Below are 24,891 nucleotides of genomic sequence, written 5' to 3' on the forward strand. Positions count from 1 at the left end.
TACGATGTCCCATATAATTGTGTAATTAAATTAAATGATACAGAGTTCAGTTTCTCTCACACTATTTCCCAATTAGTCCAATAAAATAATAAAATGCAATATGAATCAATTTGAAGGGTATTTTGAGGGAATTAAGCTCTGTAGGAAATGGACAAGAAAAGCAATTTCTTAAAGTTATTGAATTTAAATGTGATTTATTGTAGTGTTTTAGTGCTCAAAGAATTTTTTTTGACTCATTGCAATCTGTATCGAATCGTCCTTAGCGTAAATCCATTTTACAATATAAAATCTCTCAAAATGACAAAATAAGAAAAAAATTGTGCTTATTTTTGATCAAGTTCCAAGAATATATGAAAATAAAATTTAATTGTGTCGTGCAGAGCTTTGACACATCTTTGTTTCTTTCTGTTTTCTTTCTTGTGCCTCAGGGGAGTCCAATGTATACACTCTGGGCAATATTGGCGCCCATAGGATCGTCAGCACAAAGCTGCCGAGAGTGGGTAGCAGCAGGGAGGCAATGACGGCCACGGGCAATACCACAACCCGTCTCCTGGGCACATTCCAGAAGGTGGACTATGTGTTCATTGTAGGAGTAGCTGGCGGTGTGCCGCATTATACGGACTATCGGAAGCATGTGCGCCTCGGGGACGTTGTCATCTCTCATCCGGACATCAAAAGGAATTCTGTGCTCGAAAATGGGTGAGTTTTACTTTATTCAAAGTTTTGAAATTTGATTGTGTTGGGTTTGTAGCACAAACAGTTTGAGATATAAGAGTAAAGCATTTAGGAACCCCATCCCCTTATTAAGCAGAAATTCGTATTTTACACTTAACCCATGGGATTTTTGCTAAAATTTAATGAATGTCAAGGCTCTAATGGTGCTAATTAAAAACGGGGAAACCTATCTTGAGCATTTTCTTTAGTACATAACCATTTTCATATGCTTCTGCATTATCGACTTTTTTATTCTATCGGTTCCTGTCACAACTGTTTGCTAGTTTAGGAACACGACTATGACTGGAGAAAAATGTCAAGACAGGAACCAACACAAAGAAAAGTCGATAATGCAGAAGCACATGAGAATAGGCATGTACTAAAAAATGTAAAAAATGGCATGTACTAAAAAATGAAGAGTTCCTTTATTCCAATGAAAAATTGACATGTTTTTTTTAGCACTTTACTGTTCTCAAGTACTTCTGCAATATCGACTTTTCTTTGTGATAGTTCCTGTCTCGACTATTTTCTAAACCACTAAACAGTCTTAAGAGCAACCAATAGAAAGAAAAGTCGATTATGTAGGAGCACATGAGAACAGGCATGTACTAAAAAATGTTAAGGAGGAAGATTTCCTCTATTCCAATGAAATATGAACATATTTTTTAGCACTTTACTGTTCTCAAGTATTTCTGCAATATCGACTTTTCTTTGTGATAGTTTCTGTCTCGACTATTTTCCTCAGTACTCGCCGAGTTCTATAGCACTAAACAGTCTTGAGAGCGACCAATAGAAAGAAAATTCGATTATGCAGGAGCACATGAGAACAGTCATTTACTAAAAAAATGATTAGTAGGAAGAATTCCCCAATTCCAAGGAAAAATGAACATGTTTTTCTTTTTATCAATTTACTGTTCTCAAGTACATATTTCTGCAATATCGACTTTTCTTTGTGATAGTTTCTGTCTCGATTATTTTTCTCAGTACTCGCCGTGTTCTAATCCGCTAAACAGTCTTGAGAGCAACCAATAAAAAAAAGTCGATTATACAGGAGCACATGAGAATAGGCATGTACTAAAAAATGTTTAGGAGGAAGAATTCCCAATTCCAATGAGAAATGAACATGTTTTTTTAGCACTACTGTTCTTAAATGCTTCTGCAATATCGACTTTTCTTTTGTTGATTACCGTTGCTAGTTTTTTTTCTCAATCCTCGTCTGGTTCTAAAACTACAAAACAGCCATGGCAGAAACCAATCTAAAGTAAAGTCGATAATGCAGTAGCACTTGAGAACAGCAAAGTGCTAAAGAAACATGTTCATTTTTATTGAAATAGTATCCAGTTTCTTTTTGAAAGAAAAATTGTAACAAAATTTCACTCTCGTCAATTTCAGTCTAGATAAAGCTCTAGCCAATCAGAGAACGTGATGAAACTCAAATATGTCACACAATTTAATATTTAATCACTTGTAGATGAAGTTTTTTATGATCTTTTATTTTATTTTCAGCGCATTTTCTTTGTAATCCTTTTTGCACAATTTATTGAAGATTTATATGCAAGAGATATATTGTTTACAGAAAGCATGAAAGAAAGAAAAGCGTCGTTAAATTTCAATTGGGTATTAGATTAAAGTGTGCAATTATGATTCTTTCTGGGATTCTGAGAAAAGTGCATTCTGGAACAAGTTTAGAGTTTATAAAAGGAACTGTTCTTAATTTCGGACATGCTCCGTATAAGCCTCAAAATTTTAAGTTTGAAATGTAATATTTTTAATATAAGTTTAATTTTTAATTAGGGGAGAACGTGGTAGAATTATTCACGGATTGAATTTAGAAAGTGGGATATTATCGATGTTATAATACCCCTCTTCTTATTAATTGAAATATTTATGAGCCTGCAAGTTCTACGCATTGAAAAATTTCATTTGCTGAATAATTCTACCTTATTCTCTGCTATTTATTTTTCATGAGTGTTATTTGGAAAATTGTAGTGTACTTTATCATATTTATTTTTTCTAAAATTATTCTTAATTAAGTTTAATTTAATAGAAAAAAAATGTATAAGTTTTTGTGTGCTATATCGGACACTAAGTTTTTTGGAGTTGCTTGCTCTTCTGAAACACTTCTAGAGGCTTTTCTATAGTATTTTGTTCGTAAAAAGGATACTATTTTGTTCGTTTGACATTATCAAACTTCTGAATTAAAAAAAAATAAAAATACAAGAATAGTGTCCGAAATTGCAAGCTGTCCAAAATTTGGCACAGCTTCCCAAAAAATTCCTTCCAACGATGCATTTACAGTAATATGTGCTAGATCTAGTAAATTTAGTAACTTTGCAATTCCAGAATACTTAAGGATTATTATTGGATTTTGTTAGCAACATGATTTTTAGGGATAATTACAAAGGATAATTATGGGACCGGGACACTTTAGAAAGCATTTTGCAAAGCTTGAACGCTTTGACACCTCACTTTTTCTTCCTCTGAAGGAGTGTTAGTGTCACAAAACTCGTTAACACAGAATCATTTCTCATTTTGCACACTCTCCGATGCTCCGGGGTATGAGAGAAGGTGGTTAAAAAGGAGTCCCTGGGATGTATTCAATCTGCCCACTCCATCAGCTTTGGTGTGATTGATTTGTCGTGTGATGATTTGTGTCCCATGAGGTTGAGCACAATGCAATTTTCTCCCTCCACTGTTAATCTTGTTCAATTTTGCAGCCACTCAAATCCCTGGGGAGAGGATCAATTTGTGTACGTGTACAACAGTCGAGGCCGCGAGGTGAAAACATACTTCCCGGTGAATCCATGCTTGCAGCAAATTGCCAAGTACCTGCAGATGCAACATGTGAAGAAGCCTTGGGAGACCTACCTCAAGGATGGCCTTAGGCATCTTCAGGAGCGCACAATCAATGATTTCTCCCGCCCAGCTGCAAACACGGACAAGCTATACATGAACATTGGTAATAGGGATGTGATTGAAGTGGCACATCCACAGCAAAGTACCCAGGATGCTCAGGAAGATGCCACAGATGCTGGAGGACCACTGACCAGAGTACACTTGGGCCCTATTGGCTCAGGAAGTGATCAGATTAAGTCAGACACGTTGAGGACAGAATTCTCGAGGACCTTTGGCTTACTGGCCACGGACATCGAGATGAGCTCTGTTCTGGACAGTGTCATTGGGAATTGTCGTGATAGCTTCATCCTCGTCAAGGGTAAGTCTGAGATTTTATTATTTACTAAAAAATCTAATTTAGTTTAAATATTAGAACAAGATTTAGAGGTTATTTTAAAATATGAGGTTATGATTTTGGATATTACCTGTGAAAAATAGGTGATCAGGAATCGTTCTCTAAATTTTGCAAATGAGTTAAAACGGTTAAAACGATTGGGCTTAATACAACAATCATTAACCTGATTCTTATTTTGGCAGAGTTATTAGTGAATTTGAGGTAACGTAGGTTATGTAAAACCTAACCTAGAACATGAAGATCGTTTTCATAACAATAAATTTCTTAGTTGCAATATTTTTTGTATAATTTTAAAATCTAATTTTTAAAATAATTTCCACTGCTCTAATAAATAGTTCTTGAACAAGGTAGGTCTCGGTCAAAATCTCTAAAGCCAAAATCCCGACAGCCAAAATGCCGAAAGCCAAAATCCCGAATAGACCAAAATCTCGAAAGATAAACTACTGAAAGCTAAAATGCCGAAAGCTAAAATGCCGAAAGCCAAAATCCCCAAAACTAAAACATCGAATGCTATGATGCTAAACGTCAAAATCCCGAAAGCCAAAATGCCGAAAACCAAAATCCCGAATAGACCAAAATCTCGAAAGATAAATTACCGAAAGTTAAAATGCCGAAAGCCAAAATCCCCAAAACCAAAACATCGAAAGCTATGATGCTAAAAGTCAAAATCCCGAAAGCAAAAATCTCGAAAGATAAACTACTGAAAGCTAAAATGCCAAAAGCCAAAAGCCCGAAAGCCAAAATCTCGAATGGACTTAAATTTCGAAAGCTAACATTCCGAACACCAAAATTCCGAAATTCAAAATCACGAATAAGACAAAATCCCGAAAGCCAAAATACCGAAAGCTAAAATTCCAATAGCCAAATTCCAAAAGTCAAAATGCAAAAAACCAAAATTCCAATTAGGGTAAATGTCCTAATTCAAAACCATTTCTAGACGAGGCCATCGCTCTATATAGTCCACAATTTATCGACCGTTGATTTCAAAACACTGATTTAATGTTAGGTTATGTTTTTTGTACGCAACAAGCATAATTATTTTAATATTTTTGGCAAACTTTATTGAGTAGTTGTGATAATTGTGATCCATAATGAAGAGAGCGAGGACAAGTACCACAATCGCAAAGAAAGTGGAAGCCGTCGAGCAATTTCAATCATTTTAATACTAAAAGTCGTTGATAATTTTAAAAAATTACATGGACTATAGTGCGACCCAAGTGTCAAATCTGAAACCAAATATGGACTATAACGAGACTCTACTGTATATTTGCATTATTCTAGAAAAAGTGCAGTTATGGTTTAAACAAACTTTTCAGAATCGACAGTCGATACTATCGAAAAGGAGTTATCGTGTCACCCTTGATTCCAGCAGGATTCCGATAGAAATAAAATTGAATTCGACCGAATTTTACTAGATTGAAAACGTTTGTCAGTGCCATAAAATTAGGTTAGAAAATAGTAAATTGTACCTTTTACAACAAAAACAATTCATGAAATCCAAATTCACATTATTTTCTTTCTTACACGTTTTGCATGTGTTTTTCTCATTCTCTCGCACTCTTCCTCTTCTTCTTCTTTTGAACATCACAACAAACTCAATTTAGTTCAAACGAATTTCAAACTCATTGGCTAAAGAGGGATAAAGTTTTCTCATGATTTTTTGAGGTTATGTTTAAAATAACCTCTAAATCGAAAGTAAATCTTTTAACCAGATAAAGGTTCATTAGTTCAAATAATTATTTTTAAGTTGGAATACTCTCGTTTCCTAAGGTTAGAATATGAGGAGTAGGAGAAGGCTTTAGGGCTTCACACCCTTGACACACCCTGGTTTCGAACATTTGACATTTTCTTCATACTCCTTTAACCAATTTGATCTATTTTTTACTGCGCGAACCCCGCAGACCACTTTTCTCAACAAATCTTCATGTTCCAGACGATTTCTGAGAAATGTCGTCACGCCGTTTGTCCGTCTGCCCGTTTGACTGTCGCCAGCTCTAGAGGCCAAACGGTTAGAGATAGAGACTTGGGAACTTCGGGGGACCCCCCATAAGTCGACCCAAGGATCGTTAACATGCCCCTAATTTTCTCCCCCCCCCTTCTCCTCCAAAACCATGTTTTTTGGGATTGCTCGAAAACGCGTCATGCGAGTTTTTTTTTGTCATTTTTGGATATGTTTTAGAGATTATCTAGGCCAAGAACCGTTTGAAACTGAATAAACGTCAAAAGAAGTTTGTTCAAGTAGTGTTTTGACCATTGACGTACAAGTTTCTTTTGACGTTTTTTCGGTTTCAAATCGTTCTTGCACTCCTCTGATCTAGGCGAAAATTTCGTCCATATGCGAAAATACCTTTGAATCATTCCTAATAACGATTTTTCAAGGTCAAAGGTTAAAAAGACACTAGAGAGCGCATTTATCAAGCAAATGGGGTCATGTTTGGGGTCGTTGGAAAGGTCTTGGTATTTTCGACAAAACTAAACCGGTTCCAATCGGTTTTGAATCGGTAATGAATCGATTTATAACCGATAAAAAATTTTATCTAAAAATCAATCCTATTACTTTTAAAACTATTTTGGGGGATCTTTTGAGAGATTTATGAGAGGTTGAGAACCGGTAAACGGTAAATGATGCGAGAGTACTTTTGCGGTATAGCATTTAAGTCACGAGTTCGAGCATTTCGCAAAGCCTGGGATGCTTTGCCACCCCTTTTAGGAAATGTGTCTTAAGAAGAATTACAATGTAATGCCATAGATAGGCCAGATTCATTAAAGGAACATGTGAACAAGAAGGGGTGTTGGGTCCAGAGTATGTGCGAAACCTAAAATCATTCCCCTATGAAGTTTCGTTAATCGTGAAAAAATTAGTCAAAATTGCTTTTAAAAAATTAATCGCAGTGAAAAATTTTAATTTTCAATTCTTTTTATGATTATTTATTTCTTTATTTGTTTATTAGTTTAGATAAAAATTGGGTCGGGATTTTATTTATACATCGTAACGTCGCGTCGGTTATAAGTCAATGACCGATCGTTCTGTTGTAAACTCTTCAAGTTTATTTGGTAATTTTGTTTTTGAATTGGTTAGGAATTAATGAGACAATCATTCTAAAAACTGGTTCTAAAACATGTTTGAATTTCAGACGGATTATTTTTCAATGGGAAAATTAGAAAAAATAGATGTTTATTTTATTAAATTTAATTCAAATTTTCGTTGCGGAATTCAAAATAGCCCTGAATTTCCATTCCGTTGGACATTTAAATGCTTTTGGGGACATTTGATAATCTTCTCTTTCTCTTGGAATTGCAGGAATTTCTGACTACAAAGACGGAACAACGACCAAGAAGTGGCAGAATTATGCTTCCCTGGCTGCTGCTGCCGTCATGAAGAGCATCATCTGTGCCATGGATGCCCCCACGAATGTCTGAGGTGTCCGTTGGAAGTCCTTAGTATGCGAGAGAGTGTGATTTGGATTACCAAAAGAGAGAGAGCGTTTTTTTTCGGAAGGAGTTTGTACTTTTGTGCTATTTTTTTCACTTGTTGTAGTCACTTGAGATATTTATTTTGCTATCGAGAAATGTATTTAAGAAGTCCCCTTTGTATCAACACCATCATCCCTTTGAAATTAATCCACTGATATAATTTTATCAACACATATTGAAGTTCTGACATGTAATAAGGTAATAAATTGAAATGTGCTACTTAGAAGGGGCTGTTTTTGATTCAGAGAGGAGGAATTTGGAGAAATTTGAGAAGTTTTTAGGGTTTTTGGCGGGATTTTGTTAAAATTTGAAGAATAGGAATAAGTAGCCGTTGAATTCAAATGCCGGAGCCATTGACAGGTTTCCCCAGTGCCTAGACGTTTTTCTAGGGTGGTTGTCAAATATGAAGGTGGAGGTGCAATTCGTGCGAAAAAATGGGTAAATATCGCATTTTGAGTGGGATTTTCGCAGGGTATTTGTCCCCATGGGCATCCTGGGTGGCAGGATGATCCCTATTGTGTGGTGAAGTGGTGAAAATTGTTAAAAAAATGTGTTTTTTCATGGTGTTCTTTTTAATCTCGCAGGCGACTGCATTCTTGGCAGTAGCGACGTAAATAGCTTGATAAATCGCATATTTTGGTGTTGTTTATGCTTTTCAATCGTCTTCTACTGTGTTCGCAAGATTGTGCAGGTGAGTGTAGTGCAGAGATGGCGGGACAATATCCCCCAAGGGCTTTCACCCATTCCCGGCAACCAAGTGAGGTTATGTTGTCAGAGAGGGAGCGGGAAAAATAGCTGGAATTGGGCTATTCTGAAGGTGAATATGTGGTTTTTCAGGCCCTCCTGAAAACCTCAAATACCCCACGATACAAATGGCATCCAACATTTCGGCATATCTGGAACATCTCCTTCTACAGTGGCTCAACGGTATTCCTTCATTTCTACCATAAGACTTTCATAGCGCCAGAAATTGAGAAGGAAGTTCGTCACTATTTCCCAAAATACGAAAACCTCCTCCTATTCCAGCCAAACGAAGACACCACCAAATTCAATGATATCTTTGTCATTGTCATCACCTTCCATCTCATTGCAATTGTGCTGGATTTGCGCGAATGTGATTATTCTGAGGCAGCTCAGCGCGTGCTGTTTTCCTCTGTTCTCGTGATATTTTACTTCTTTAGGTAAGTCTCTCCATATCTTATATCTCTCTATCCCCCATTACCCCTAAAGAATACCAACTCCTGGATTATTGGAATTGTCTACCACAAACTCTATCCTTTCTAAATTCATCTCATTTATTTCCCCCCAAACAACTCCATTGAGATTTGCCTCACCTGAAATCCTTCTGAATATCCCCCAACAAATCTCCTTGATACATACCAGACCAGACTTCTTAGGAAGATCAATTTGCAATCCTCTTTGGTATATTGGTGATGAATTTATTGTCCTGCTTAATTCAGAGTTAAACCTCTTTAGAAGATAATCATTGTCTGTAAATTTCACATTCAATTATTGTACTTTTCCCACATTCGTCAATTTTATTTTTGCCTAATTGTGTCAGTAATTAAGTAGGAATGCTGCATTGGTTCTCGCAAAAAGACCGTGGGTATTATTTATGGGAATTAATGAGATTTAAAAGTGTTCAATCATGAACTGTGAAAAAGTATTTTTAACCCCATAAGGACGAAGAAATCACATATCCCGGCTAACACATTTTAAGTAGTTATTAAGTACTTAATAAGTCCTTATCCTAATGACTTAATTTGAAAGAGTTGTAGAACAACCAAAAATACTTAAAAAATATATGAAAATGAGACAAACACTAGGAGAAAGTACTCTAGGTTGGATCACAAATATGATGTTCAAGCTTAATGAATTTTTTTCTCTGGAAAAATCGAAAAGGAATCCCAATTTTTATTACACCGAAAAATCTCTAGTTAATTGATATCCCATGCTTATCTCATTTACCATTCAAAATCACTTAGTTTCTTTTTACGAGTTAAATAAAAATACTAGGGGAAAGTACTCTATCTTCGAACGTTCATACCTTCGAATAATGTGAATTTACTTTGGTTTTCCTATAAGACTAACACAAAATTATTACATAATTATTAATAATTGATAATAAGATAACTAATATTCAATAGTAATGTGTAGGTCAGAGGTGTGCAAGAAACCGTTGAAACCAAATTAACGTCAAAATAAGTTTGTTATAGCAGCGTTTTGACCATTGACGTACATGTTTCATTTGACGTTAATTCGGTTTCAACGGTTTCTTGCACACCTCTGGTGTAGGTCTTTTAGGAAAAGTAATAGAAAATTCACAATATTCGAAGGCATATAACAAAAACGTTCAAAGGGAGAGTACTTTCCGCCTACGTCGATTTGGTCCAAGGCATGGTATAATTTTTGCCTTCGAATGTAACGGTACATGCCTTTGAATCTGGATTTTTTTCGGAAAATATTTCTGTCGAAATACTAAACGATCTATTATTGATTAGCCTGAGGTCTAATACACTAACTGAAACTATCACTACAGTGAAAAACGCTACCAAAAAGAATATTTTCCAATTTTTCTGAAATACTGCTTTTTCAATAGGAATATTATCGATATGACAACCCTAAAATACGACTGTAAAAAAAGAAGGGTGATATTTCATGTCATTTTGAAGTTGAGGTTATTTTCTTTTCGGAAAGAAATAAAAACAAAATATTGAAAATTGTTATGCCGGGACTGAGTGTATAATCTGTTAAAATGTTCACCTCATTCCTTAAAACATTCCTGTCTAACTCCAGCAGAAAATGACATATGGGGAAGGGTCTGTAATAAAGGTCTATGATTGCCTACATCCTTGACAAGAAAAAGTACAGGGAGTTCCGGCTTAAGTGAAAACGGATTAAAAGAATTTGGTATAAATTGCCTACTATTAGAAGCTCATTTATAAAATACAGAAGAATCTCGCTAATTCGGCTCTTTTAAGATCGGGATACTTTTTAATTCGGGCAGCAGTTAAATTCGAAAAAAGTTTGTTGACATTTTTCAAGTTTGACAATAATTATCAAATGAACCCAATATGCTCAAATTTGCTATGGTTTATCTGAGTTTTTATGTAATTTTGCGATATTAAGGGATTTTTATGAAATTTATATGAGTATGTAAACCAATATGTGTGTATGCAGATCAATAAAAATCGTTGTATTTCAAAAAGTTTATCGGCCGAATTTCTCTCAAATTCGGGTGACATTTCGGTTCCAAATGCCCAAATTTGAGAGAGTCTACTGTACTTTTTGAAATGTCCCTAAATGTATGCAAATATTTTTCACGTGGTAAATTTGAAACACATTTCTTAAGGTACCGGCACACCTTTTAGATCGGTCAAATTTCATGAAATCAAAATTCACTTCTCTTTTTTTCTCAAAAGACTTACATAAGTCTATCCCACTCTTCTGGTCTCAAAATTGGACTGAACTAAATTTAATTTGGTGAGATGTTTAAAGGAAGAAGAAGAGTGCGAAAGAGTAGAATAGACATATGCTAAACTTTTAAGAAAGAAAGGGATGTGAATTTTGATTTTATGAAATTTGACCGATCTAAAAGGTGTGCCCGAGTCATTATGAACCGTTGGCGCTGAAAATAGACAGAAAACTTGCACCGAAAATGTTTTGCATACATCACGGCGTTTTCGTTACTTATTCCAAAGACCTAATCTGTGGGTATGTAATTTTTCTGGAGTGAATTCGCAAACTTTTTTTCGGTTCCGAGAATTTCTTTGAAAGTGGAACTCCCTGTACTTAAATAAGACTTTTAAGTATGTCCTTAATTATGTACTTTCTATTAAGTAAATAACAGTACTTTTTACTAAATACTTAATAAGATACATCCCAACTAGCAAATTAGCTGCTATGGAACTAAAAACATATAATCATCTAAAAAAAAGCTGATAAAGGGAATTGAGGAAGGCAAAAAACAAACGATAAGTAAAAAAATCAAAATGGGCAGTAAAAAAAAATAAAAATGAGCAGTAAAATATCTAATTATGGTTAGTAAAAAACTTAAATCTTTACAAAAATGTTTCTAATTTATATATTTAACATTTAAAATTGTTGCAGATAGAATGAAAAGCCCGTTTTCCCTTTGCCAAAATTTGGATGATAATATCACTTTTTCAAATCTTTTTGTTACTGCCCAATTTTAACTTTTTACTGCTCATTTATACAATGCCATTATAGAATAAAGCAGAGGTGTGCAGGAACCGCTGAAATCAAACAAACGTCAAAATAAGTTTGTTAAGGTAGCGTTTTGACCATTGACGCCCAAGTTACATTTGACGTTTGTTCAGTTTTAAACGGTTCTTGCACACCTCGGGAATAAAGATTTAAGAGTCTCCTAAAAAGCGATATATGGTTCTATAAAATTCTCTTTATAAGAAAACATTTTTCAAGAAAATATGTTCTATTATATTAAAATTAAAAACTATCGATTGGCTTAAATATTTTCTTGAGTCCATTATTTGAAATTATAACTTTTTAATTTACCAAGGGGATCTCAGTGGCGCATAGGAAATGTTTTTGGGATTTCTCAAAAACGCTTCGTGCGATTTGTTTTTTTTCATTTTTCGGTTTACTTCGGAAATTACATAGGCGGACGTTTCGTCAATACACAAAAACGTTTTTTCAAGGTCAAGGGTTAAAAAGGGTCTAGAAAGCGTAATTTCAACTGAATGTTATAATATTTGGGCTCGTTAGAAAGGTCTTCGAATTTTCCACAAGTCTGAACTATGGTGCCAGTCGGTTATGAACGGGTAACGAACGAACGGGTTATAACCCGATAAATATTTTTTGTCCGAAAATCAATTCTATTACTCTTAAACTATTTTGGGGGATCTTTTGAGTTATTTATGAATCTGTTCAAATCGGTTGAGAACGGATAAACGGTTAAATAGAAAACTACTTTTCAGATATAGCAGCGAGTTTCAGTATTTCGCAAAGCTCTGGACGCTTTGCCACCCTTTTTTGATTTCATGTTATAAATAAGCCATGTATTGGTTATAAAATCTAAATGTAATCTAAGTTTTCTAATTACTTTAATTTGTAAATATTGTACTTAGCTTTTTGAGTTGTATATTATCAAACATTTTCAATTACTCTTCAAACAGTTAATGTGTTATCAATTATTTTTTTTTTATCATAGAATCGCTTTCACGATTTCGAACATTCTGCGAAGTAAAGTCCATTTGTCAATCATATTCTATTTATAAAGTTTAGAAAAGAATCCTTGAGAGATTGTCCTAGTTTGACTCTAAATTCATATAGTCTCTTTTAATCTCCATTGAGACTAAGATGTCTATTAGAATACAGTCTATTAGACAAATTTTCCTTGGAAACTTGTCACAAAGTTCTGAAAACAATTAGAGAGGTTCTCAAAGAACTTTGCCATATAAGATGTCATTTAGAAATTTGAGAAAATTACTCCCTCGCATATATAAGAGATTGCAGATAAAATGAAATTTAACTAAAGTCCAATGATAACGCCACAAATTCATCAACAAATTATTTTCCCAAATGAAATATCTTAATTGAAAATGACTGTTACATTACAAACATTAGATTTCCTATAGAGATAAATATATCTTTTCTTGAGAAGTTATTCCTCAGACATTTGCAAAGTTTTAAGACAAGGGAGAGTGGAGAGGGTTGAGATACTTTTTTTTGTAGATTTCTTTAGGGGTGGGGGAGAGGCATTACTCTAAAAAAAAAACATGCAAGGTATATAGGAATTTCATGTGGTAGTATATCTTTAAGTTATACCCGTTATACCTTTACTAGAAGCAATACTAAATGTGTTTTCCCTACGTGTTTTAGAGGTTCCCCATATGCGTTTATTTCGGTAATACAAAAATATACAGTTGAATTATTCCTAATAACGGGGTTTCAAGGTCAAAGATCAAAAAGCCTTTTGAGAAAGTATTTATCAACCGATCGGAGCAAACTTGGGTTCGTTGGAAAGGTTTTGGATTCTTCGACAAGCTTAGACTGATTTTAATTGATTCTTAACCAGTATAGTGAACCGGTTTTAGAATTTGTGCGATATTTTGAGGGATTCATAAATCAATTGTAATTGATTCTAAATCCATAAACATTATAAATAAGTTGAGCAGTATAAAAAAAAACTTCCAAAACGTTATAGCTGGGACGTTTGCCACCATTTTTAATATCTAAATCCGGTGGCAGGTAAAATCCAGAAAGCTAAAATCCCGAAAGCCCAAAATCACAAAAGGGGCAAAATTCTGAAACAAAAATCCAGAATTTTCCCGGATTCTGACTTTCGGTATTTGACTCTTGCGATCACTAATTTTCCTGGATTTTGGTTATCAGAATTTTGACCAGGACATGAGATCTCTGTTAGAGATCTGCACATTTGCTTTCAAAGATAATGTACATTTCTTTTTATAGCAAAGTAGTTTTAGAATTTTTTCCTCAATGATTAAAACGCAAAAATTTACAATGGATTATCAATTGAAAAAGGGGTGACAAAGCATCCCAGAATTCGTTACTTAGATCAAGGGCCTCTCGACATTTCATTTTTCCATTCGTTTTTGCCTAGAGATACTGAAGACTGTTGGCAAGTTTTTTCCTAAAGAGAATTGAGTTATCAGTCTGATATATTTCGAAATTGTGCTTTAAGAGCTATCTAAAAATATATATTTCATAATGTTCGCCAAAATAATACAAGAATTACAAACAAATTTGTTTAAGTCGCGGTGAAATATCTGCAAAATTTTTACAAGAAACAGTGAAAAATAGCTTCACTTTTTATTAGGCTTGATGCGCCCCTGCTTAGATGCTATACCACAAAAGTACTTTCACATCATTTAGACTATATTATTATTGAAGTTCTTTATTGGTTCAATTTACGAAGAAAAGGGTACTATTCATGAGTTTCTTATGACGTTTCTTAAAGCAATTTCTTCTTAGGTTTACCGTTTCGAAATCGATTTGGACTGAGTCATAAATCACTCAAAACATCGCTCAAAATAGCTTATGAGTAATATAATTGAATTTGAGATAAGAATGACTTATCGGTTATGAACCGGTTCGTTACTGGTTCCTTACCGGTTCTCTACTAGTTCATAACAGATTTGAATCCATTCAAGCTTCTTAGGAATACCAAGGCCCAAGGCCTTTCCAACGAATCTAAAGACGATATCATTCGATTGAGGAACACGCTATCTAGAGCCGTTTTAACCTTACACATTGAAAACCCGTTATTACAGAATGAATAAACAGTATTTTCGGATATCAACGAAATTTTCGCCTTGGGTGGAACGAAAGGGGTGGGAGAGAATTTAGGGGCATAATGGTCCCCAGGGTCGACTCATGGAGGGACCTACGAAGGTCCCAATTCTGTGTCTCCAACCGTTTGGTATTTAGGCGTGGTAACGGCCGCACGGATGGACAAACAGCATGATGTAATTTCGCATAAATCGTCTTATTGGGGGTAAAAAAGCGAGCACACAGAAAAATTTTGACTCTAAATTTAAGAATATATAACATCCTGGATACTTAAATTGGACGCGAATCCCCGAGGCGTTTAAGTTTAGAAGCTCTGAGCGAAAGAAATGGGCTAGATCGGGAACTTAAGTTCTGCATTAGCTGGAAAATGAAAAATGTCTACAGATTTGCAAATTGCAACTAAAACTAAATGTTCAAGGATTTAGAATTAGGGCATTGGCATTCATTGTATGGGATTTGAAATTAAATTCCTGGGTGTTTCTGTTTAAGAATTTTCCATTTTTCTGTGTGCAGTAAAATTGGAACTTTTGGAATTGCCCCTGTGCAAATCTATCCCAGTTTCATTTCTATTTTAGAAGTAAATTTTGCTATGCATTTTTAGTATGAATTTAGGTAAGGTTTTTACTTTTATTCAGGCTAATTCAGAACTTCACGGTAACGAAGTGAATATGGAAAATATTAATAAGAGTAGCTAAGTAGATTTTCCACATCCTGTTTAATTATTCAGTGGTGTGTTTCCTGTTAATTACCATACATTTTCTATAAAATGGCGTAGTAAAACTTATTTCTAATTAAACTATTATGAGAAATAAATTTGTATGGATTTTCGAGCAGAAATGGTCCAATAAAAGGTTATAAGTTTGTTTAATTACATTTATATTTTTATAATTTATTTTAGTGTTTAGTAATCTTGTTTTTCTAAGTTCCTTTTATTTTTGTACTCTTCGATTTTGATTTAAAATTAAGAGAAGAAATCTATAGTGAAAGGTCAATTCTTTCTAAAATTGTATCATGACAAGAGAATCTTCAATAAGGCTTCCAGCATAAAAGTAGACCTAAACATAAATATTTGCGGTTAAAATTTACAAGCCTAAAAATCCTCAAAAAGTTCAGTGATAATAATTCTTCAAATAATGATTTATGAGTGGAAATGCTGAGAAAATGCTCCAACAATGAGTAAATTTTCTCCTTTGATACCCAAAGTCAAAAGTTTCAATTCATTGTAACGTCGCAAATATATATTAAGAATATTTCTTCAACAAACGCATGAATTGTTTGCAAAACAATTCAACCCATTTCTCTCTTATTAAGCATTTCCCTTCTAACAAAATTATTAAGGGGTGATGGTTGGAGTGAAAGTCAAGTTGGGGTTTTTCTTCCATTGCAAAATTAATTTTGCCTACAGATTCATACAATTTGCAAATAATTGTAACATATATCATGATGCCAAGAGAATGGATCAAAGAAGAAAATGAAAAAGGCAACATAAAAGATTTTCTTGTGTAAACATGCAATTATTCCAGGTTAAAATGTTTTGATTTGTTCATGAAGAAAAAATTGATGATGGATAAACATGAAGAATTTTCCTCAATTGAGATCATCAAGAAGAACTTTTTGCCATACAATAAGAACCACAGCGAAAACACATTTCTGTCAGTAATTCAGTTATTCTATTTACGATGATGGAACCACGTTTTAATTTCTTTATCTCACAAAACAACTTTAGTCCCCCCCCCTTCAAAAAAGCTTTCACCCAATTTTATGAACCTCATTGCTTTATTGACTTCTTCTCCAGCCCATAAACATCTCCGTTCCCCTTCAAGAATCAAATTAACAGGAACCCATCTTGGGAATTTTTATTAGTCATTATTTTCAAAGGAGATTTTAGGATAAAGAATAAGTTAATTTAATTAAAAGAAAAGCTTAAATTGTTGTCTCTGCTTGATATTCGAATATAAAATGCAAAAAAATCAGCTTATCAAATTAACAAAGTTTCCATCAGAGGTAATAATATCAAAAAGGGATAATTATGAAATATGAAAGAATGTGACACAAAAAGGGGAGGTAAGCGTTCCATGGTTTGCGTAATGCTCGAATCCTTGACTTACATGCTATACTTTAAATGTTTAAATTTTAAAAGTATTGTCGTGTGATTCATCTTGTATAGGGGAATTCTGTAAATTTTTGTGGCATTGTTACACGAGAGTTCGAAACCTGACAGCCACTCGAGTTTTTGCTCTCATATCACATGAGTTCGAAAATGCAAATTGATTTTTTTTTTAATATCTCCTTAATGATATTTTGCAAATACAGTTCGTTTTGGTTTATTTGTTTAATAAAATTCATTGTCATATGAATTGCCAGAAATCTCAAATTGACTTCTGACAATTCCACGTGAGCTGAAATGGCAATGTCACGGCTACAGAATCATATTTTCGAAAAAGCTCTCCTGGAGGGGAATTCTGTAACGCTCTGGCAGTGCCATATGACAAATTGGGTTCGAATATTAGGAGAACTTTTTCGAAAATGCGATTCTGTAGCCGCAAGGGCCTTCAGAAGACGAGAGACGGCTCAGCGTAATTTTATTAGAAATAATGATTAAACTCCATTTCCGTCATTTTCCACTAAGTCGTCTCTCGGCTTAAGTCATAAGTGCGTCTAGGGTATAACATTGCCATTTCAGCTCACGTGGCATTGTCAGAAGTCACAAAATTTCAAATTTCTGGCAATTTAAATGACAATAAATTTTGTTAAACAAATCAATCAAGACGTAGTGTATTTTCATAAAATCATCAAGTAAAGGGATTTCATTAAAAAATCAATGAATTGCATTTTCGAACTCGTATGATATGACAAAAAAAGCTCGAATGGCATTGTCAGGTTTCGAACTCACGCGTGACAATGCCACGAAAATTACAGAATTCCCCTACTGGTATTCGAATGTACAGTAGACTCTTTCTCAATCCGGCATATAGGGCAAAATGTCATTAAAATTATCGATAGATTTGGACGTCAAAGGCATTGTAAATTTCACAAAAAGTGCTCAATTATAAAGAATTGTTATAAAATAACAGAAACTACAGCGAACTTGAGCAAATTTGCTTCATAATTAAACGTGAAAATTGTCAAGAAAATTTTTCGCCCGATTGAAAAAGAACCGATTGAGTGAGAGTCTACTGTAATTTTTCATATGGCATTGCTAGAGTGACAGAACTTTATTACTAATAAGGAGTGTGCAAGAACCGTTGAAACTGAATAAACGTCAAAATAAGTTTGTTCAGGTACTGTTTTGCATTGACGTTCACGTTTCATTTGACGTTTGTTCAGTTTCAAACGGTTCTTGCACACGCGTCTTACTGAACCGTGGTGTCTAATACCACAGAAATAAGGGGATGCACGTGCCGGGTAAGGGTTGGCACGGCTATTCTGCAATTTCGAATTTCGATATTCTTGACACTTATCGATCGTCAACAATGTCAGCAACAAAGTGCAAACATTTGCTGCAAAAAGTGAATTTTGTGTAGTTTTGTGGAATTTCAGGATGGCAGAACGTTTTAATTGCAATTTCATTCAATGAAATGTTCTTTTGATGAATTTATTCACTTTTGTGTAACTCCTCGGTTTAAACGTTCGAACTTCTAACGGTATAGGTAAGTTCTCTCTGATATACCTTCGAATCGGTAAAGAAAAACCTCAACCGGAGAGAGCTCTCAAATCGAGAAGGTTATTACTGAACGAGAGGATTGTGGAAATAGTCATCAATAGTGGTCATTTAAATTATAAAATAGTTACAACCCAGTGAGCACAGTTAGCTAAAAATGCAACGTTTTCATCATATTTTTGCTGGAAACGCTGTCATTTTTAGATAAATGTGCTCGCTATGAATTTATATGAAAAACCGTTAAAGGTATTTTTTGTATGTAATGTCCGCCTAGGCAACAATGCAACTTTTGAAACACATATAAAGATATACAAAAATTCTACGATGGGTTTTCGAACAATTCTATAAAAGTATGGCTTAGAAGAGGTTCCATAGGGCGGGGGGAAATTACGAGTATGTTAATTGTCCTTAGTTCGACTTATGGTGTAGTCCTCTCAAGATCCCAAATCGCTATCTCTCCTGCTTTGTTCTCAAGACCTGATGAAAGATGGATGGTCTAATCAAACGGATCAGACAGTCAAACAACCTGACATAATCAGAAATCGTCTGAAATGCAGAGATTTGATGAGAAAAGTGGTCCCCGGGGGTTGGAAAGTGGAAATTTTAGGGGTTAAAAAAATCGGAAGAGTATATATACTGCTTTCTGTGTGAAGTTAGAGTAGTAAAATGAATTCATTATGGCACATTAGTAGTGCTTTTTTGGAACATCGCGATAAACCGCAAAACAAGGATGAATAAATATCTGTATGTGAAACAGAAGCTCGTGGTAAAAGCCATTAAAATATTGAGGCAAAAATTTTGCAGATTTATTAGCAACAATTCCGTGGTTAGCTTAAACGAGTTTTGTATCCACTTTTACTGCATGAACTCTATCGAGAGAGCGGTATATAATCCTTGGATTTTATCACCCCCTAAAATTTCCACCTTCTACCCCCACACCCCATTACCACTTTTCGCAACAATTTTTTATTGTATGTTATTCGTTTCGTATTGCATTATCACTTCACGACTCTATACGAAAATACCGTGGAATCATTTCTAATAATGAATTTTCAAGGTAAAACGTTAAAAAGACTTTAGAGAGCGCATATCTCAACCGAATGGTATCCTGTTTGAGCTCTTTGGAAAGGTCTTCGAATTCTTGACAAGCCTGAATCGATTTCAATCGGTTATAGACCGGTAATGAAACGGTTCATAGTGGTTCATTTGTGGGATTTTTTGAATTCCCCATAGCAAAAAAAAGCGGAATAAGGAATCACAAGGAAAAATTCCTCGGAATTTTCCAGTATTTTTCCACTGAAATTCTCCATGGTATAATTTCCAATGAAATTCCCATGAATTTATAGTTGATTTTTTGTGTGGAATATTTCCCAGGAAATTCACGTGTAATGAATATGGATTTTTCCACCAAAGAAAATGGAGAACAAATGAAGCTGTCACATGCATCTCATATTTTCATTTCCCTATATTAAAAAAAATAGTAAATTTAACGAGGATTTTGATATGTTTTATTAAATCAGCAATAACGAATTTACACTTTAGATAAGAAAAAGCTATCTTATAAAGAATTATTTTCCGAAAAAAATACATTCTATGAAATAAAAACACGTATATTTTAGGTTCGCAGTCTGTTTAATGTTATCACTTCACTATTATCTACGCAAAACGCAGCGTCGCATAATTAATAAATATTGTAACATAGAAATCACTAAGATCTTTGCATAAAATTTGCGAGCAAATTAATTAATCTATTTTGTAGCGCCACAAACATTTTTTAGCAGTAAAGCGAAGAAACAAATGTGTGGAATTTTCTTAGAAAACTGTGTGGAAAGTTAGTGGAATTATTCCTTGGATTTTCCCCAGGAAATAAGCAGGAATTTTCTTACAAAAAAGAGGGCGTGTTGCGGCAAAATCCATAGGAAAACTTCTGGAATATTCCATGGAAAATTCCAGTGGAATCCGCGGACATTTCACGTGTAATTTTCCATATAAACAAACTTTCCATGGACTTCCACTAGAAAGTGACGCTAGATTTCCATGGAATGGCCATTTTCCATGACCTCTCCTTGTTAAAATTCCATGGAAGACTACGGAAATTTAGCGTCCAAATTCCATGAAATGACCGGAATTTGACGCAAAATTTCCAGTGAAATTTCCGCGGAAGTTTGCTATGTGGTTATATTATAGGGGGAGGCTTTGAACTTTCTCACACAAAAATGATGTTCAAGTTCAGTAATTTTTTCTGACTACCATGCAAACCGTATGAATTCTCCAACTATGCCAAAAAAATGTCTTACTTATAAGGTTCATAATCCCTCCACACAAAATCCCAGGAAATCCTTAGATTTACCTTCAGAGGAAAATGAAAATTTAATGGCGATTTATCCGATAGATGAATCAAGTTTCTATTTTCGCACACAATTCACATCATCATTGAGCACCCCATTTTCACCGTAAATTTTGCACCGGACACTAAAAGTTGCACATCATTGTTTAAAGGGAACTCTAATCTACTTGATTAAACCGTTTGTACAAGGAATAAAACATTTTAATATCACTTTTTTGGAACTTTTCTGAGAGATGTTTTATTGACACTAAAAATCATTTTTTTGCTTGATTCTACGAGAATTTCACTCCGGAAACGGTTAAATCTGATGAATACTTTCTTGAAAAGTCCAAATATCACCAAATTTACACGAATCAATAAGTTTTTAAAGCTAAAAATTGACTAAAACTTTGCAAGCGAGAAGACCACACATGATTCCACCATTCCTCCACGGAGCCGGATATGAACAAAAACGGACAATTTCTTTTCTTTGACATGAAAAACAACACAAAAGTGAGGTTATGTCAAAGATTGTCAAAAACCAGTTGTAAACTGTATGAGCTTATTGCAGATGTGATTCTTTCATTGCACATTCAGTTTGTGCAGGCTTGAAAAATATTTTTATATCAAAGAAACGCAAAATTGCTTAATAATTACTCAACTGCAGCCTATTTGAGTCAAATTACTTCTTGTTTATCAACTTTACGATTTTTAAGTTTTCCTTTTTAGTGGTGGATCAAATCGGTAGATTACAATAGATGTGAATGTGAATATGAGGGATTGCATCTAAAATGAAGTTTCCTGGAAAATGTGCGAAGAAGCAATGTCTTCTATGTGCGATCGATGAATGTGAGTCAAGTTTGTGAATTTTCTTCCACCCACAAAAAGTGCCTCTTCAGCCTAAAAGATTTTTGCCTAAATTTAATCCCTTAATAACCCTTTTACCCTCTGTGATAGTAGTTTTTCAGAAAAGTGATATTAATTGTGCACAATCGTATGAAATATTGCACAGCAAAATTACAGTTTTGGACCTGTTTTTATTTTTTGCTTCCTGAAACTAGGAAAAAAGGATTAGACTCTCAATTTTTTCAGGAAAGATGGGATTTAAGGTTAGCTATTACAATATATAGCCATATGTGAGATTCATAAAGGAATATGGGAGAAATATGAAGTGTCTGAAGGTAGCGTATGTGCGAACGATCAAAGCCTCCCCCTATATAAATCGGTTCAAATTAATTGAGAAACCGGTAAACGGTAAATAATGGAAAAAATACTTTTGAAGTGTAGCATCTAGGTCACGAGTTCGAACATTTCGCAAAGTCCTGGGACGCCTTACCACCCCTTTTATTTTTATATTTTAATTTTATTACTCTAAGCTATCCTCCCTCCGAAGAAAAACAGTTTGGAAGAGATTGTAAAAACTTCAAAAGAAACTTCAAAAGAAAATGTAGTGTCTACTTGAGTTTAGGTAAAAGGAAGAACTTCCTTCTTTCTGTTTCTCTTCAGGTATGAACATTACTTTGTATTATTGAATATAAGCGTGGGACTGATGGGAATTGCAACGGAAGTGCTCCTTCTGTCTGCCCTGCACACGTCCACTTCGAGAGATATTCTCTTCATCCTATACGCCACTTGCCGCTTTATAACGTGGTCCTATGTCTTCCTGAACCTCATGCCATTTAAATTCCTGCTGCCGACACTCTATGTCAAGAATTTCAATGCCTGGCTCAACATCTTCTCGTGGCTGTGGTATGGATCGTGTGTATGGAATTCCGTGAGTATTGTTGGTGGATGGCATGCAAAAACCGATGCGGATGTGAAATTGCAATTAATTGCTATTTTGATTCTTGTTCCATCTCTTTCTATCTTTCTCATTATTTGGCGCGTCAAACACCACAATTGCAGCCTATTCTGCAATTTATCTACCATCAGACGTTTCATATTGCGCCCATTGAGTGCATTGGGGGTGGAAATGTGGCCAAATGCATCATGCTCAAGGATTCACCGGATGTCAGACACTATAAAACACTCCAGAAATCCGTACTTGAAGTCAAATTGGCCGCTGAGTGAGTATTATTTGCCCTTTTCTTCTACCTCACTCTTTTACCAAACACAATTCTCTGGCATTTTTCCGACAATTGCCCGAGTTTTCCTGCAATTTGCGATAAATTTACCACGAAATCATGCACTTCACTACACACACGACTATCATCCCTTAACCAATTATGTTGGGAGGCGTTTTTCCCATTTTCAACAATAGAATTTAATATTAATTCAAATGGTGGATACTTTTATATAAATTGTTACATGAATTATTAGTTTAATTTAGTAAGTGAAAATTGAAATGCTACGGGTTATTGTGACATTATTTAGGAGTGTTTGCAATATTGGACACTTTGAGTGAAATATCGGACAATGCAACTAAATTGATTAAAATTTATGGATTTTTTTTGATCAATTGGAATAATGAGGATCTGAGTGCAAAACAAACAAAACTTAGCTAAAAATTTAGCTCTTTTTAGTCAAATTTATTTGGTTTGAATACAAGTTATGTGAATACGGTTATGTGAAGTGATAAATGATAAGAAGAGTGATGCAGTGTAAGAATTTTGGCTAATTGGTCAAAATAATGATGTTATAACACGATGTTGAAACTTTCTGCCATGTGATTTTCAATTGCCCATGATACAGTGAATAATTAAGTTTTCCAAGTCATTTCATTTTTGCATCACAGCCATCAGCAATAATTTTGGTTTTCATCCGAATAAAAAAAGGCACCAATTAATTATTTAAAATAACTCTTGATTTATTTAATTTGTTTATCCTCTGCTATCTGAATGTGGGTATCTCTTGAAATTTTAATATTTCTGCACTTTTTGCAGGAAAACTAATGGGAATGCTGCTCAAACGGAAAGTTCATCAGCTCGAACATTTCAGACGATAAAATGTAAGTGATAGCCTCATACTTTTATTATTTATTCTTGCTTTTCTGTGTGGTTCTGCGGGAAACGTTTGATGTTTTAATTCTGTGCAGGCATGATGACACTGAAGCGAAAATTGAGGCGAATACGGGAAAATCGTGATGGAAAAATGAAAAATGACGAAAATTCAGGGGAAGAAGATGCTGATGGATCGAGAAAAGTTGATGAAAATGGGACAAGTGGGGAGATTTCTGCAAATTTGGACAAGTAGCAATGGGACTCTGACGTGCACGCTTTACAAGTAATTTAATTTTATCTCTATTTAAATAAGTTTATCTTGTTCTTTAGTGTTTTGTCGATACATCTTCTATTGTGACTGTATATATTTTTGTCTGCAAAATGACGAAGAAGAAGCCATTTTTATTCCCACAAACGCAAGAAGAAGCTTAAAGATGCCACCACAATAAAAAAAATAAATAAAAATAAAAATGAAAAAAAAACCATAAATTGTGAATTATTGTCTTGTTGGAAATCTAATAAATCCAATAATTAGCCCTCTCTCCTGCTCGTGAGGTAAGCTATTCCAGAGAATAATTCCGCGACAACTCGAAAGAGATAAGAAATTGTGGATATAAGTGTCTCCAAGTAAAGAAAAAGTGAAAGAATGAGGATTGAATTTTCACAGGAAGAAATGTAATCACATTTGCGAAGACCGAAGATATAGGGTGGAGTAATCACTTATTGTCATGCTTAGGAAAAAGGGGAATTAATTTTATTATAACTTTGGAACCCTTATTACAAGATAACTCAAATTTGACACAAAACTACTTAGATGTATTGGCTCTACTAGATTCATGAAAACAATAGTCCTCCAATTTAACCCTGAACTACTAAAAAAAAATGATTTTTATTAACAATGAAAAAATAACCACTTCGTCGCCACTTTTTACCACTTTTCGCCAGTTCTGTAACCACTCTTCTGGAAAGGTTTAAGCTCAATTATATTGGGCAATATTATGCAAAGAATATATTCAGTATTTCTTTTTCCTCATAATCACCCTATTAATAATAATAATAATAATGCTGGCACAATATTCCATGAAGGAACAAGGCCTTCCCGCAAGGGGATTTCTAGACATGCATTATTATTTTTTTCTTGTACGAGATGAGGTTGTCAGTCCCATGTCGGTGAAATCAAGCGTAGTGAAGCTCACTGGATGCAATTCGAATACCTTTAACGCCAGAAAAATTC

The 24,891-nt window shown here is 34.5% G+C and overlaps 2 protein-coding genes across 5 annotated transcripts in view; both read left to right on the forward strand.

Annotated features, from left to right (window-relative positions):
• LOC129808205 (uncharacterized) overlaps positions 1 to 7,661 on the forward strand; it is a 59,087-nt gene extending 51,426 nt beyond the window's left edge. For all 4 annotated transcript variants that reach the window (XM_055857986.1, XM_055857982.1, XM_055857984.1 and 1 more), the window contains 3 exons: positions 429 to 699; positions 3,432 to 3,928; positions 7,266 to 7,661. In XM_055857986.1, the coding sequence (XP_055713961.1) occupies positions 429 to 699; positions 3,432 to 3,928; positions 7,266 to 7,384 (887 nt within the window). In that variant the 3' untranslated portion in view covers positions 7,385 to 7,661. The remainder of the gene's footprint in view (positions 1 to 428; positions 700 to 3,431; positions 3,929 to 7,265) is intronic.
• A 133-nt stretch (positions 7,662 to 7,794) lies between these two features.
• LOC129808207 (uncharacterized) lies at positions 7,795 to 24,146 on the forward strand. Its single transcript, XM_055857989.1, has 7 exons — positions 7,795 to 7,876; positions 8,023 to 8,129; positions 8,276 to 8,619; positions 22,225 to 22,492; positions 22,624 to 22,784; positions 23,601 to 23,665; positions 23,753 to 24,146. Exons 1-7 carry the CDS (start codon positions 7,873 to 7,875, stop codon positions 23,908 to 23,910), a joined length of 1,107 nt encoding a protein of 368 aa, XP_055713964.1. The 5' UTR covers positions 7,795 to 7,872; the 3' UTR covers positions 23,911 to 24,146.
• The last annotated feature ends 745 nt before the right edge of the window (positions 24,147 to 24,891 follow it).

This window comes from Phlebotomus papatasi, chromosome 3, assembly GCF_024763615.1.
Source record: "Phlebotomus papatasi isolate M1 chromosome 3, Ppap_2.1, whole genome shotgun sequence".
Classification (NCBI taxonomy): Eukaryota; Metazoa; Arthropoda; class Insecta; order Diptera; family Psychodidae; genus Phlebotomus; species Phlebotomus papatasi.

Excerpts from the sequence above, each read along its gene's own strand:
- LOC129808207 (XM_055857989.1), top strand. Across the intron at positions 22,493-22,623 it reads GATCGTGTGTATGGAATTCC|CCTATTCTGCAATTTATCTA; the intron begins GTGAGTATTGTT and ends CCACAATTGCAG. Across the intron at positions 23,666-23,752 it reads AACATTTCAGACGATAAAAT|GCATGATGACACTGAAGCGA; the intron begins GTAAGTGATAGC and ends AATTCTGTGCAG.